We start from the raw sequence: 16,493 nt of genomic DNA, 5'->3' as shown, positions 1-16,493 counted from the left end.
TCCAAAGAAATCCATGCCCGAACACATAACTGAACAATTGAACTTCTGAAAAGTAAAGACAAAACAATAACAACAAACAAACAAAAAAACCTCAAAGTAGCTTAGCACCCCCACCCCCATTGAGGAATAACCATTTGAATGACAGAAACCTTCTAGAGGCCAGAAGGAGGCAGCACAATATTTATCAAGTACTCAAACAAAAGTCCTGTCAACCAAGAATTTTATACCCAGTAAAAATATCCTTTAAAAAAAACGAAGGAAGCTAGGCACAGTGGTGCACACCTGTAATCCCCAAGTCTCAGGAGGCTGAGACAGGAGGATTGAGGGTTCAAAGCTAACCTCAGCAACAGTGAGGTGCTGAGCAACTCAGTAAGACCCTGTCTCTGAATAAATACAAAATAGGGCTGGGGATATGGCTTAGTGGTGGAATACACCTGAGTTCAATCCCCAGGACCAGCCCCCCACCCCCGCCCCCCAGCAAAAAGGAGAATTCCAGACATCTTCAAGATAAAGGAAAGCTAAGAGAATATCACAGCAGCAGACATACTTAAACAAAACAAAACAAAACAAAACAAAAACTGTGGAAATTCTCCAAACAGAAAGGAAATACCAAGAGAAAGAACCTTAGGACATTAAGAAGGAAGAAGACAGTAAGCAAAAATATGGGTAAACACCATGGGCTTTTCTTCTCCTAAATTCTACATTACACTTAACCGTTGCAGCAAAAAATATAAACACTGTTTGATAGGGTTTTAATATGTGTAGAGAAGGCATTTAAAACCATTATAAATGGGCAGGGCCAAAGAGATCAAAGGGAGGTAAGATTTCTACCACCATTCAAACTGGTAAAATGATGGTTAACAGAACATTCAGTCATGTGTATTTAATGGAATACTTAGAACAACCTCTAGAAAAGCAACATGAAGAGGTATGCTAAAAAGTACTATACATAAATCAAAATAGAATTATAAAACAGTATAAATAAAATCACAAATAAAAAATAAGAAAAAAGAATATACTTCAACATCTAACATTCGATAATTACATTAAATGGCAATGATCTAAATACACCAATGTAAAGAGAGATAGGCTGAATGGATTAAAAAACATGATCCAACTATATTTTGTCTATAAAAGGTTGGATGTAAAAGAATGAAAAATACATATTATAAAAACATTAACAAAAGGAAAGCAGAAGTGGCTGAATATATAAAACTATCAGATAATATAGACTTCAGAGCAAAGAAAATTACTAGAGACAAAAAGGGACATTATGATACAAGAGTCAATCAACCAAGATGCAACAATATCAGTTGTGTTTGTACCAAACAATAGAGCAACAAACTATATGAAGGAAAATCTGATAAAGAGAATTCAAAAAAGAAGCTGACAAATCCACAATTGTAAGTTTTGAAATTTCAACATTCCTCCTCAATAATCAATAGAACAAATATAGAAATAAACAAGGGAAACTCAACACCATCTACCAACAAGATCTAATCAATATTTGATACTAACTCACCCAATAAACAGAACATATTTTTCAAGTGCCCACAAAATATATACCATCATAGACCAAATCCAAAGCCATAAAACAAACCTTGACAAATCTAAAATAGTTCAAATCATACAGAGTCTCTTCTGTGATTATACAAGTTAACTTGAACTAGAAATCAATGAGAGAAAGAGGACTTGAACCAGAAATTAGCAACAGACAGATGGTAGCAAAATCTCCAAACAGTTGAAAAGTAATCAGTATACTTTGAATTAATTCACATGCCAAGGAGGAAGTCCTAAGGGATATTTTATTTTATTTTATTTTATTTTTTATTTTTTAAAGAGAGAAGAGAGAGAATTTTTAATATTTATTTTTTAGTTCTCGGCGGACACAACATCTTTGTTGGTATGTGGTGCTGAGGATCGAACCCGGGCTGCACGCATGCCAGACGAGCGCGCTACCGCCTGAGCCACATTCCCAACCCCTAAGGGATATTTTAAAAATAAAGAATTGAATAAAAAGGGAAGTATGTAAACAGAATTTGTGGGGAACAGCTATAGCAATGCTGAGAAGAATTATTGCATTAAATAGATATATTAGAAGAGAGGGAAGTCTCCAGTCAAGAATCTAAGCTAAGCCCCTATCTGAAGAATCTAGGAGAATCTGCTTCCTGGTTGCCATGTCCTGTACTGCTTTCTTCCTCCATGTCCTTCTGCCATGATGTTCTGCCTCACCTTGGGCACAGAGCTACAGAGTTGCCCTATGGTTGGAGACTTCTGAAATCACCTGATTTCACCCAGTACAAAACAAAATAAAACACAAGAAGTCTGAAGAGTGGGATTTTTCCAGGAAGGCAAAACAGTATATGGATAAGAGTCCCATTTGCTCCCCGCCCCGCCAACTTACCTCTGGATCTTGTGCCCTATCCCGAAGCCAGGTCATCTCACAATTGTAAGACCATGGGTTCCCATGGACCAAAATCACTGGGCAATGACAATAATCACTATTGAAGATACACCCCAGAACAAGGAATGGAGCTCTGAACCATGCTGCTACATGGATGAACCTCAGAGACACTTGGAACTGAAGCCTGTCACATATTGATTAATTCCATTTATAGAAGATATCCAAAATAGTTAAATTCATAGAGACAGAAAATGCATTGGTGGTTTTGAGGAGGGGGAAGGGGAAACAACTCCTTATTAAGTACTGGGCTCCTCTGGGGATAATTAAAAATTTTGGACTAGATAGGTGGATGCACAACAGTATGAATATACTAAATGCCACTGAATTGTATATCTTAAGGGGTGAACTTCATGTTATCTGACATTGCCTTTTAAAAAAAGCAATTTACATATTAACTTTGTATGTGACTTCAGGATGTGGTTTGCTCTATAAAACAGTTCCAAAGCTTTTGAAGATGGAGAAGTGAAAAGAAAAATAATGGTGGTGCTTGAATTTGAATTTCCCTCAATGAATTGGTACTTGGTGCAGAACATTCCTGATGTGAAAGCCACCAAGGATTTCCTCTATTTATTCAATGCCTATTACTTGGGTTTGGGGACTTCTTTTTTCCTTTGGTGCTACAATAAAGTTCCATTCCATTAAAAAAGAAAAAAAAAGGTATCTAGGAAAAAAGAACAAACAAACCAAAAATAAACAAACATCCTACAATAAGCAGAAGAAAGGAAACAATAAAGAGCATAAATTAGTAAAACTGAAAGTAGAAAAACAATTGAGGGGAAAAAAATCAATGAAATAAAGATCTGGTTCCTTGGAATGATAAAAATGACAACTTCTAGCAAGTCTGACAAAGAAAAAAAGACACAAATGATCAATATCATAAATGAAACTGGAAATATCATTAAAGTCTCTGCAGAAGTCAAAAGGATAGCAAGAAAATACTTAGAGCAACTCCATATACATAAATTTGGTGACTCAGATGGAATGGGATAATTCTTCCAAAAAACACATGTAACAAATTAACAAATACTAAGTAGATTACCTGAAATAGCCTATTAAGAAAATCAAATATGTAATTTAAAAAGACTCCCAACAACCAGTCTCCAGGCACGGATGATTTACCTTGAGTTTAACACTGTATCACTGGGAAAGGATCAGAAAATTCTATAAACTTAGAAAGCAGTATTGGGAGAACAAAAACAATCACAAGGTCTAGGTGTAAATTCCAGCTTTGACACCTACTTGCTATTTGATTTTGAAGCTATATTGTCTGCATCTAGATTGATATCCCAGGTTCTTCTACTTCTTAGCTGTATGATTAAGCAAATAACTTACCCATTCTGTTTTCAATTTCCTTGTCTGTAAAATGAAAATCAAGTGCTGACCTATACTCTCTTTTACCTAAGTCTTACAAAGACTCTTTTTTACCTAACTCTAGTCAGACTTCTCTACCCTCTAGATCTCTACCCTGGCATCTTAGTGTCTGCATCAGCCAGTTGCATAAGAATCTTGCTAAGTCAGTTGAGAATCCTACCACACTGTTTTTCCACCCTAGGTATCTGATCACCATATACTGCCATCAGCAAGAATCCTGTCAAGTCAGTTTAGCCAGAAATCCCCCCAACCCTAATGTTTTCTTTTAGTGTTTCCCACCCAATGACCCTCACTCTGCTTCTTGGCTAGAAATCTCCACTTTTTAACGATACAGTTCTATGTGGAGACCGTTTTTCTTCAAATGCAATAGTTCCTGAATAAAATGCCATTTTAAAGTTCTGTCCAATTCTGGTTTTAAGACCTCAGCTTTCTGTGAGCATTAAATGAATTAATACATGTTAATTGCCTTAAAATAAAATATTCCATAAACATTAGATTTCAATAACATCACTATTCTTTATCTACCATTTGTACATGCTTTGCATTACTTTTTAACAGGCTACCAAATAATATTTCTGTTACTATAAATAAACTATTCTATTGCCGGACGCCTATTAGATGATTTCAGTTTTTCACTATATAATGCCATAGAGATACACTCATTTTTGCCAATTTTTTTACTTGCTTCTGGAGAAGTTATGGAATGGGAGTTACTAGGTCAGAAAGAATGAATGATTTTAAGACTCTTACCAGAATCTCCAAATTGCTTACCACTTTTTACTCTATCAATAGATTGAGGGTTCATCTCTCCATACCCTTGTCAAAAATGAGCATCATAACTTCTTTGATTCAGTATTATTTTAACTTTCATTTCTTTGACTATTAGTGAAGTTTTATATTTTAAAAATTTTTTTAGTTATACATGGACACAAGATCTTTATTTTGTTTATTTATTTTTATGTGGTGATGAGGATCAAACCTGGTGCCTCACATGTGCAAGGCAAGCGCTCTGCCACTGAACCACAACCCTAGCCCTATTTTTTATATTTATTAGATATATATATTCTGCAAAATGTTTATGTCCTTTGCCCACTGAAATCAGTTAAATTGTTTTCCACATAATAGTGGATTAGATTATTGCTAAAAAATAGCATCTGGACCACAGAAATATTCCACAAATGGGGGAAGATAGCAGATAAAGCAAGTACAGGTTTTAAATGTACTTGTGAAGTAGGACTTGTTTTTGTCAGTGACACTTGAGAAGCTTCCCTGGAAAAATGCTGTTGCTTTAGTTAGGGTTCCAGTATGAATACAGAACAGACCTGAAACTAACCTGCAGTGAAGCGCCAAGTTCAGTTGAAAAAGAAGCTGGAAGCAGTGCTATCAAAATAAGCCCAATCTTGTTCAGTCAATTCCTAGCAGTCCTGAAGATGCCCAAACAGGAATAAATTATAGCTGTTTTAAGCTACTGAGTTTTGGGGTTGGTTTATTAGGTAACAGTAGCAGATGAGCATACTTACCATATTAAACTATAAAACTCTGATGGAAAGAGATTCATATATACTCGATTACTAAGTTCCCTAGAGTAACACATAATAGTTCTTAGCAGAAATTCAAGGCCTTATAGTACATTCACCTATTCCTTTGTTTCCTTTCTCTTTCTCTCTCTTTTATTTATTTATTTTTTTTTGCTGAGAACATCTAGACACAATAACATCATTTGATGTTTATTCTGATCGCCAATAGCATTCTCATATAAAACTATGTATGATATAAAACAGTACATAATAAAAATTAAAATTCTGTTTTCAAGCAATGGTCTTCAAATGTCTTTCCAACTTTTAAACAACAAAATAGTATAATTTTTTGTGTATGAGTGTTTCAAAAGAACATAATTATACATGGAAATGCTAACTCTATCAGTTGTAAGAGCATTTAAGAAAACAAAGGTGACTAGAGAAAATAACAACAAAATGGTAGCAGGGTGTAAGCATATGTGTCATTTTTTTTTAAGTCCTTTTTCAAAATGACAGAGCAGACACAAAGGGAATTTAATTTACTCAAAGCTATAATTTTTATTATACACACATATTTAAGCAGATTTTAAACATTTTTTAAAACATTTATTTTTCAATCATTTATAGAGAAACAATTTTAACTGATTTTAATCGGCAAAGGACATATATTTTATATATTTATTATTATTAATTTTTTTGTATGATTAAATCCAGCTTGAGCTACATTTCCAGCCCTTTTTAATTTTAATTTTGAGACAGGTTCTCACTAAGTTGCTTAGGGCCTCACCAAATTGCTGAGGCTGACCTTGAATTTGTGATCCTCCTGACTCAGTCTCCCAAGTCCTGGGATTACAGGCTTGTAATTAATATTTTAAAAGTTATTACTAGATATAATTATAACCATTTTAAAATTAGTACAATGCCAAGTAGAAAAACTTACTCAAAAAACATTTTTGAATTAAAATCAAAATAATCAGAAAAAAACAATATCTTTTTTGGCTTTATGATGTCAGTAGGTCTCAAGCAATACTGTCAAGATGAATACTAAAACAATCCATTTCTTTTCTGCTTTATTAGTCAGACTAGGACAATTACAGCAGAATATATCAAGTTCAGAAGCATTAAAAGTTTTGAGCTCCTTTCAATAATGAGGGAGAAATGGGAACATTTGTCCAAATGAGTTAAAAAAGTTTTTAAAAGCTAATGGAACAAAAATTTCCCTAGAGAATTAAAACAAAAAAATTACCATTTCTATTAAGACTAAAATTTGAAAATCTGGCATAGTAGCCTATTCCCAAGGGTAAAAAGAGGGTAACAAACTGACCATACCCCAGAGAAGAAGTACTTCTGGACTACGTGGATTCAGTCAAACCAGTGAAATGGCTATTGCACTGAAGCCACTTGACTCCTGTAGAGGAATCCTTATTCGGTAGCACAAGACCCCTAGAGAATGTTAAACAAGAAGGGATCTAGAAGGGATTTGGATGCTAGAAAACAATCAACCTCTCAGATATAAATGAACCCGGAATGTGCACAGAACCTCTTTTTATTTTTAAGTATTTAAAAAAGTTTAATAGCAATGCCAACAACAAAAACAAACAAACAAGAAGTCTATAGGAAAATATGTAGTATTTTTAAAAAGAAGGTCCCTTCACATAGTTAAAAAAATAGCAAAGAATTTAAAAATTAAGAATTTATAACTATTTGAGAATGTTAGGAACTAAATAAAAAACAGAAAATCCAAGAAGTGCTCTCCTTTAAAAACTGGTTAGAATTAACAACATAATGGCCTTTTCTGTTATTGTACCTCCCACAGGCTTTTTCCTGGCCAAAGCCAAGAAACCTCAAGGACATTTAAAAAAAATATTTAAAACAATTTCCTGTTTCCTCTAATCCCAATTCAACACTTGTGAGTTGGCTTCAAATTTAGCCATGTACTGAAATGTGAATTCTTAAATACAGAGACTGGCTGCTACCTAAATTCCTTTGCTTTTGAAACTCAGTGAAATATTTCAAATGTGCTTTCTTCTTAATATAACAAATGAGGACTGACTACAATATTATCATATTCAGTCCCTCTAAAATGGGTTGCCTAAGCCTTTTCCTTCACTTTCTAAAAATGATTCTAAGTGCAGAGCTAACTCTTATAACTCCATTAAAAAAAAAAAAAACAAGTCATGCAGTATAACGTAAAATACAACCTTTGAAGCAATCTTGAAAATTCCCCTAATATAATGCTGTTACTATGGTAACTCTTGCAGGCTAGTTCTTTGACTAGATTGTTGAGTGTGAACAAGGTTACCTCACTATCTTTTATTCTATTCTTATGAAATTTTATCCTTTTTAATAGCACACACATTTAAAACAAAAGTTATCTACCCAGTTAGCCAACTGAACCTATTCTTTTGATTCAATGCTTATTTCTAAAGTCTATGTTTTCTGATGACTTTTCTCCTTGAATACTATTCAAGAAAACAACAGAAATCAAATCTTTGTTGTGATCATCAATCAACGCCATATTTTCTGTTAGTCATCCCTCTGAGTTTTCTTTTCAACATTTTCCCATTCTAGGCTTTTTATGTAGAAAATTTCAGTTATAAATATTAAATATGTAGCAATTCAAATTATTTTTTAAAATTTTGTTGTTGTTGATTGACCTTTATTTTATTCATTTATTGATATGTGGTGCTGAGAATTGAACTCAGTGCCTCACACATGCAAGGCAAGCGCATTCTGTCAGTGAGCTACAAACAACCCTCTGAAAATATTTTTAAAAACTTTAGGGATAGGATTAAGGTACATAACCAATGATTCCTTTTATTAAAAAGCTTTAAAAAATTGATGGGTATGTGAATTGTGTTCAATGAGTAAACAGCTATATTACTTAGGCAAAATGCCAAAGACATTCCTAACTGATACTTCCTCTGTGCAACCTCCCAACCCAGGGCAATCATGAGTTTCTCTTAAAAAGACTACAAAGGAAGACACCCATAAACCAGCTCTAGTCAGCAAAAGGAGCTATATTTCATTTTAGCCTAAATTCCACTGATGTAGTACATTATAGTCTATAAGGTAATTTCATGAGTACTCCCTTACTGAATCCCATGACCAATGTGTAAAGTATACAGGATAGGTACTATTACCTCCATTTTAAAGATGTGGCTTTGTGTGAAGCACCTCCCCTCCTCCCCCACTAAAAAAGCCCTAGCTGATGAACAGAAGTAGGAAACTATCACTTCTACAATGCACAAATCACATGGTTAGGTAGCTCCATGGCCAAGGATTGTCTAACATACAGGAGGCTCTGAATTCAATCCCAAGTACTACCTATACACACACAACAGACAAAATAAAAATCATGGCTTTGGGCAAAGCACATGATGAGATAATTAGAGTCCTCTTAATATAAACAATAGGATGTAGTTCTCACAGATGTTACCTTGCATACATAGGTCTTCTCTAAACTTCCTGATTCTATGGCATACAGGGCTGGGTCAGAGACTTGTGTTATTGGCTCTTCTGGTATCTTGTTTCTCTCCCTGCATTCTATGTAAAGTTTTTTTTTTTTAATATTTATTTTTTAGAAGTAGTTGGACAAAATACCTTTATTTATTTATTTTTATGTGATTTAAAAAAACAAAATTTACCATTTTAACAATTTCCATGTGTACAATTTGGTAGTGGTTAAGTATAGTCACATTGTACAACCAATTAATGCCTTTTCAGTTGTCTATTTTCCATTTTCCCCTGATAAATTATAATTCTTCTTTTTTTTTTTTGTAGTGCTGGGGATTGAACTCAGGCCTTGTGTATGCAAGGCAAGCACTCTACCAACTGAGCTATATCTCCAGCGCTAAATTATAATTCTTAAGGGAAGAACTATGCTATGTTTTTAGTGCATAGTACACCCTATTACACAGAATAGTCTTATATACTTCTGTGTGTGTGTGTGGGGTGGTACTCGGGATTGAACCCAGGGTTGCTCTATTTCTGAGCTTGACATTCCAAATCATTTTTGTTTAGTTAGTTTTTATTTTGAGACACAGTCTCACTAAATTTCCCAGGCTGGCCTCAAATTTGCAATCCTGCCTCAGCCTCCTGTGTGGCTGGAATTACAGGCATGTGCCACCGTGCCCAGCTTAATAAATACTTTCTGAATACAAGTTTCTGCTGCATGTTTGTCTGTGTCTGTCTATCCATTCACCTAATTCGGAATCAGAACTAAGGAATGAGGTATTTCCACAAAAATGATGCAAGTATGTTAACCAGAAGGAAAGACTTTTTTTGACTAGTTTCCCAATTAGGGTATGAAGAGAATTAGATTATGTCCCCCCAAATATGCCACCTTGTCTAAAGACTAAACTAGAGCAACTGAAAAAGAGCAGATGCAAGAGAATCTCTTTGCCCTCTTCTCTCTAAAAGCAAGGCAACAGAAGTTTTCATTCAAACAGAAGCAAGGCAACAGAAGTTTTCATTCAAAGTTGTCTCTCTCTCTTAATTACTACACATGACTGGAGACACCACTTGAGTCTGCACAACAAACATTTTTAAAAAATCTTTTTCTTCCGTTAGTTTTCCCATAAATTTAACCTCCAACCATTTATATTCCCTAGAAACCCAATCACCTCACCCATGTCTACTTACTTTTCCACAACTTATTGCTCTCTGTAAAAATGATATATAAGCCCCTTGGTCTAACCACTTCTTTGGATCTTCATTTCTTTCCTATGAAGACTTCTTTATATATAATAAACCTTTTCTCCTGTTAATGTATCTTCTGTCAATTTAATTTGCAGGACATCTGTCATTAATCTAAGTTTGGATCTGGAGTGTCCTCCAAAGTTTCATGTGTTAAAGGTTTGGTCACCAGTCTGTGGCACTAGTGGAAGGTGGTGGAAAGTTTAGGAGGTGGGGCCTAGTTGGAGAAAGTAGGTCATTGAGGCCATGCCCCTGAAAAGAAAAGAAAAACTTTTCTCTCCCCTTCAGGTAAATTGCAGATATTTTCATAAATTTGGATGAGTATAATCTGTAGTTTCAAGATTTTTCTCAAATATACATTTAAATAATGTGATAAAATCATAGTAGTTTAGCAAACAGGTATTAATATTAACATGTTGCCAGGTATGGTGGCACACACCAGTTATCCCAGAGACTTGGAAAGCTGAGGCAGGAGGATTACAAATTTGATGCCAGCTTCAGCAACTCAGCAAGACACTGTCTTAAAATAAAAAAGGCTGGAAATATAGTGCAGTAGTAGAGTGTCTCTGTCTTCAATGCCCAGTACCCCCACCCCTCCCTGAAAAATTAATATTTTAACTTTCCTATTATTTAAATATGTGGGGCTAAATAAGGATGGACTATTGTTGAGAAACTAAAAATGTTAATAACTAATGACTGGTTAACAGATCAATTTTTATTCAGTTTATGATCAATTCTTTGCTTTAATTTATTTCTAATTCTGTTTTCAATAAGGAAAACTTGCTTAGTATAATAATTCATAGACTATGTAATTTTGTTGGCATATAACTGAATTTGTTCAAACACCTAAGTGACATCTGTAACATTCTCCTCTTCACAGCAATGTTAATAAGATTTTTCAGACTTTATCTAACTGAAAAAGGGAAAAGTAACATAAATTTATTTCATCAACAAATATTTATGTGCACCAGACACAGAGGCACATGCCTGTAATCCCAGCAATTAAAGAGGCTAAGGCAGGAGGATCACAAATGCAGGTCAACCTCAGCAACTTAGCAAGACCCAGTTTCAAAATAAAAAATAAAAGGGCCGTGGATATCCCTCAGTGGTAAAGCACCCCTTGTCAATCCCCAGTATAAAAGAAAAACAACAACAACAAAAACAAACAAACAAACAAACAAACAAACAAAAAACAAAGGAAAGAAGAGGAAAGAAAAGAAGGAAGTTTGGTTGACATGTACATTTTTATTTTATTAAAACTTGTAATATATTTGTAAAGGTGCTTTCATTAACCATAGATAATAATCAGGATAAAAATAATTACAACTTAGAAAAGAAAAAAAATTAATCTTTAATCAGCACCTTGTAAAGAAGTAAAGAATTTAATTTCAATTTATATACATACATAGATGACAAAAGTCATTAAAATATAAAAATGTATTACATTTGTTACATATAGTTTGGAACTGGAGTGTCCTCCAAAGTTTCATGTGTTAAAGGTCACCATCCTGTGGCACTAGTAGAAGTGGTGGAAAGTTTAGGAGGTGGGGCCTAGTTGGAGAAAGTAGGTAATTGAGGCCATGCCCCTGAAGGATATATTGGGATCTCTCTCTCTCTCCCCCTCCCCTCTCCCCACTTCCTTCCCCCCCATTTCTGGTTACCATGAGCTGACCAGCTTTGCTCTACTGAACATTCCCTGCAATGATGTTTTGCCTGGTCACAGGTCCAAAATTGATGGGAACAAGTAACCATGGACAGAAACCTCTGGAATTCTAAACCTAAATAAATCCTCCTTTAAGTTGATTTTTTTCCCCCAGGTATTTTGTCATGGTGATGGAAAGATGACTAACACAACATTAAAATAAAAATATATTACATTAAAATAAATGGGAAAGAGATAAACTTTCTACCGTAGACTGCTTCATTTTTTAATAAATTATGCTAAATATCAGACTTTTTTATTTAGGCAACCTGGATATATTTAGTAGAAATATTTAGCAGTTTTATTTTAAAATATGTTTTAAATGTACTTGTAATGATATATTTTGTATTTTTTAAAACTTCAGATGAAAAATTTCAGCTGTAAATTTAAAAATGTTCAAGAGATAATATAGTATATAAAATTAATTGTAGGGACTCATGAATGGCCAAAAATTTTTGTCTAAAGACCAGAAAACTATTAAAATTCTTATTTTTCTAGCTTTGACTTTTTTAGATTCAGAGTGCCCCCCAATCTTACCTCCATAATAGGGATTTAACCTAGGGGCTCTCTACCACCGGGTCACAACTCTAGCCCCCTTTTAAATTTTGAGATAGGGTCTCACTAAATTATTACCCAGGCTGTCCTCAAACTTGGAATCCTCAGCCTGAGCATCTTAAGTAGCTGGGATTATAGAAGAATGCCACCGTGCCTGGCAGGACTTAAGAGTGCTTACAGACTTAAAGAATTCAGGTTTTTGGCTTCTTAATGAATGGTATTAGTATAGTCATAGCTACATTATGTTCTAAAATATTCAACCAAAAATACAATGTTTATTTTCACCTAGGAATGGGAGAATGGTTCTTAATAATTTAGTAAAAGGAATCATAAAATACCATGTATCAAATCAGCTGGCTAATTTATAAATTTATTATATCAACCTTCAAAATGATAATGTATTCCAACACTGAAAGATGGCATTTCTCAGCAAGAGTTAAAATTAAGGGAGCTATGGGGATGTGTTTCCTTCACTGAGGTCCTTAAATTATATCAGTTAACATGAGTACCTATTAGTAGTAAAATTACTGGCCACATATATCACTACTACTCTAACCACAGAATCTACTGCAAAAAAATCCAAGTATGTTATAATGTGTTCTGCTGGACCAAATCTCAAAGCTTACTAAAATAATGCCCTAATCTTTCATGACTATCAGACACTTTTGGTAAGTATTTTGTAGCATTGGCTAAGGCTCTTAAAATACAGACTCTCAATTAAAAAACAAAAATCACTGAAAAAATTTTACCCAAGTATTTAAAAATAACTACAATAATTTTAATTAGTTACATTTCCTTTACCAACTATAGATGAGAAGCACAGTATCTAAGGTGTGGGCTAATATTGATTTAAATAGATAAAGAAGGAATGCATTTTAGTAAAAGGAAGTGAGATCGTTGATTGACATTTCTTGGAAAAAGGTTAAAAATTCAAAAGAAGTGACTGCATGTATCTCAGAACTTAAAAGCTTTTTTCTCTTCCAAACAGAAGAGCAGAAGCAAGTAATAACCGGTTGCCATGGAGACAAAAAACTAGAGGGATCTAAGAACTCAATTTGCAGTTAAATGGGCTGGAAACAATCCTTACTACTTGGTGAAGGAAAGCGATTAAAAGTATACTTGATTGCCAGAGGGACTCTTTTTTACCTAGCCATTTCCCCACCTCATTAATGAGCAAGGAAGTCTAAAAAACCAAATGAAAACCCAAGGTATCCTTAGAACTGAACCCATTAAACATAATTCAGGATTTCAAACATTATCACAATCCTTCCTATTCTAAGTGACTATATTACTTTTCAATGGTATTCATCAGTAAATATTAGAATGAGACTAAAATTACGTTTAATGAGACTAAAATTACAAACTGATATAAATGAAGGAACCATAATTGCAGTGAGAAAAAAGAACATGACCAATGGAAAAGTAACCAGAGTGAGAAATAGATTCAAAAAGTGAAAATTCAGACCCTGAAAAGTCTCTTTAAGTCAATTATAGTATACCTTTGTGAGTGCTGTAAAGGGCTGCAAACGTCACCATGAAGAAAGTTGTGGAGTATTTGCCAGCATTAACTAAATGAGGAAAGGCCCTTCTTGTGTCACGGTATCGACGCAGGCACTGGATGAAGCGAAGCCAAGCAGGAATGCACTGAACAATGGCTCGCACACCATATGAATATTTATGGCAGATTTCTGGTTCTGTGAAGATTCCAAAAAAGAAAAAAATTACAACTAAAAAAAAAGCACGTTTACAACACTTAGTCATACAGGGTAACCATTAGCAAGTTCACAAAGGCAAAAGGCTTAGGGTTCAGAATTACTTCCTTCCTTGCAACTATTATATTCTCAAGCCTTTTAGTGGTAGTTAAACCAAGGAAAAGAGGTAAAAATCTATAGAGGGGACTAGAAGGAAAATCTGCTCTCAGATTTATGGATATGGGTTCTAGAATCACTTTCTTTGGAGTTTGCCAGACCTTTAAGAAATTAGAAAATGAGTACACTATAAAGAGGGGAAAACTAATTTGCTCTATAATTTGAAACATCTGGAAAACTAAAAAATGTCACAGTTGACTTTAGATAATTCGATGAACTGCAAACCATCACAGCATAATACATCCAACAGCACATGCTCTTGTGTTAAAAACAAAACAAAACAAAATAAAAACCCCAACCAAGAATAAACGTTCTATTTTTAAATGAAAAGAAAAAGTTAATAAATTGTTTCTTGAATTCTGGTTATATATTGTTGTGTGTTCAACATACAATAGGGTTGTGATCCACTGGAAATCACTGAAAATGTGTCTGGAACAGATTTTATCAAACTTTTTAGTCAGATGTTACATAATCTATCTAGATGCTTGTCATGAACATAAAATTGAATTCCTGGCACAAAATAGGAGTGGGACAAAGAGCCAGAGAAAATCAAGGTCCCAAATAAGAATTAAAAGTCATTATCATGAAAAAAAAAAAAAAGTCATTATCATGAATTACTTGAAGCACTTATTCTGATTCGATATAATCAGAATTTTTGATCGCTGGTATAACATTCTAAAGCATACTGTGATGACACTTCGTTGGCATTACAGTATTTGTGATATATTAGAGCTTTAAAAAAATGGTTTTAGAATTCTTTAAGTATAACTTGTAAATCTCTTGGCAAACAGATGACTAAAATCATAGCACAATTTAAAAGCCAAATTATTTCAGATACGGAATTGTTAACAGAGTGCCAAGTACATTTAGTTAAGTTTGTAATATTATTGGATGAGTTTTCACCATGACCTTAACTTTCTCAGTTATCATTCCCGATATTTCTTGGTTTACACTGGCAATTTTTTAGTGGGAATGCAAATTCATCTCCTACCTTCTGAATCATTTGGCAACAGGCCCTTATTTTTATTCCATTCAAGCTCAAAACTGTAGAAGCAGATCATATATTCCAGGTCCATTAGAATCACTGACAGGCTGTTCAGCTGATCAGCCAGCCAGAAATCAGCAAAGCCTACCTTATGAAAGGGGGCAGTAAATACTCGAAACTGAGAGAAAGAAAGAAAAAAAAAAATCAGAAAACACAGAAAGAAAAAAAGTCATATTAGATTTCTCTAATTCATGTCTGACTACTCAGCATTATTACTTTAGTTGATAAAATGAAAATCAGTGGACCAATCACAGACAAAGACAAGGACCAGGAAACTGGCTTGGTAGGGAAGGGAATGAATTCAATGGACAACTAAGAAGGAAATGGGCGTGGAGGCAGGATTGTTACAGTTAAAAAACAAAGTGAAGAGGTAGGAAGAGTTGAAGCTGAAAGTGAAGAGTGGCAGATGGTATAAGTACTGAGAGGAAGTTTAATATTAGGCTCTAATGGAAAATTTGCTGGACAGGTGAATATTTTGATCATTTCCAGAATGTTTTACTATCTTAGATAAATGAATACAAAGCCCTGTGCCTGCAAAGGACAGGTAGGAAGGAACACTATTTGAGGCACACTTTATTCTCTAACCAAAGTGAATTTCATTTCACTAATGTCACGGTAATAGTTGTGTTCATTTTGAAATCAGCCCTCTTCACACTGTTCTAAAAACAGTGATAAATGTATTGAACAAATTAAACATTAAGATAATAAGTTATAGGGCTTATGTGTGCTTTAACTCTCATAACAATTCTATAAATTAGATACTACTCACGTTCTCATTTTCCAGAAGACCTACATAAACTTAGCCTGCCCTGTTCTGTGGAAGCCTGTTTACCATAGCAAAGGGGGGGATTAATGCAATCATCAGGAACAGGTTCAATCTGCACAGACTACCTTGATAAGCCTGTGTGAAGTAAAGATGAGATGAAGGTAGCTTTATTCACTCTTGGACCTCTGCTATCTTACTACAACAGAAGAAATTGAACTCCTGAAACAAGGAATTCTGACAAGCAGCAGTTTTGAAAAAATGAGTAATTCTCTTGCTCCCTAGAAATCTAGCTATATATATTCTTTTAGTAAACAAAATCAACCTGGGAGTCTATGGCATTTCCCTTTCAGACTTTCCCCCCTAAATATCTCTCTTTATTATTTTAGGAGGATAAATAGCTATATATAAATGGCTATATTATGAATCAATCCTGGGTGTCAACTTTCTATGACAGATATTGCCTTGGATCCTTGGAGAATTGGAAGCTAGACCAGGTATTTGTGGGAT

At 34.3% G+C, this 16,493-nt stretch overlaps 1 protein-coding gene and 1 long non-coding RNA gene across 2 annotated transcripts in view; one reads left to right on the top strand and one right to left on the bottom strand.

Moving 5' to 3' along the window:
• Positions 1–16,493, top strand: part of LOC144367132 (uncharacterized) — a 202,199-nt gene that overhangs the window by 19,148 nt on the left and 166,558 nt on the right. The window lies entirely within an intron of this gene.
• Positions 1–16,493, bottom strand: part of Xpr1 (xenotropic and polytropic retrovirus receptor 1) — a 172,492-nt gene that overhangs the window by 28,805 nt on the left and 127,194 nt on the right. The window contains exons 10-11 of the mRNA XM_078022430.1: positions 15,167–15,338; positions 13,807–14,001 (exon numbers count right to left, since the gene is read on the bottom strand). Of these exons, the coding sequence (XP_077878556.1) occupies positions 13,807–14,001; positions 15,167–15,338 (367 nt within the window). The remainder of the gene's footprint in view (positions 1–13,806; positions 14,002–15,166; positions 15,339–16,493) is intronic.

The sequence above is a fragment of the Ictidomys tridecemlineatus genome, chromosome 10, assembly GCF_052094955.1.
Source record: "Ictidomys tridecemlineatus isolate mIctTri1 chromosome 10, mIctTri1.hap1, whole genome shotgun sequence".
Classification (NCBI taxonomy): Eukaryota; Metazoa; Chordata; class Mammalia; order Rodentia; family Sciuridae; genus Ictidomys; species Ictidomys tridecemlineatus.
The sequence above is the reverse complement of the archived record's forward strand: the minus strand, read 5'-3'. Positions and strand labels throughout refer to the sequence as shown.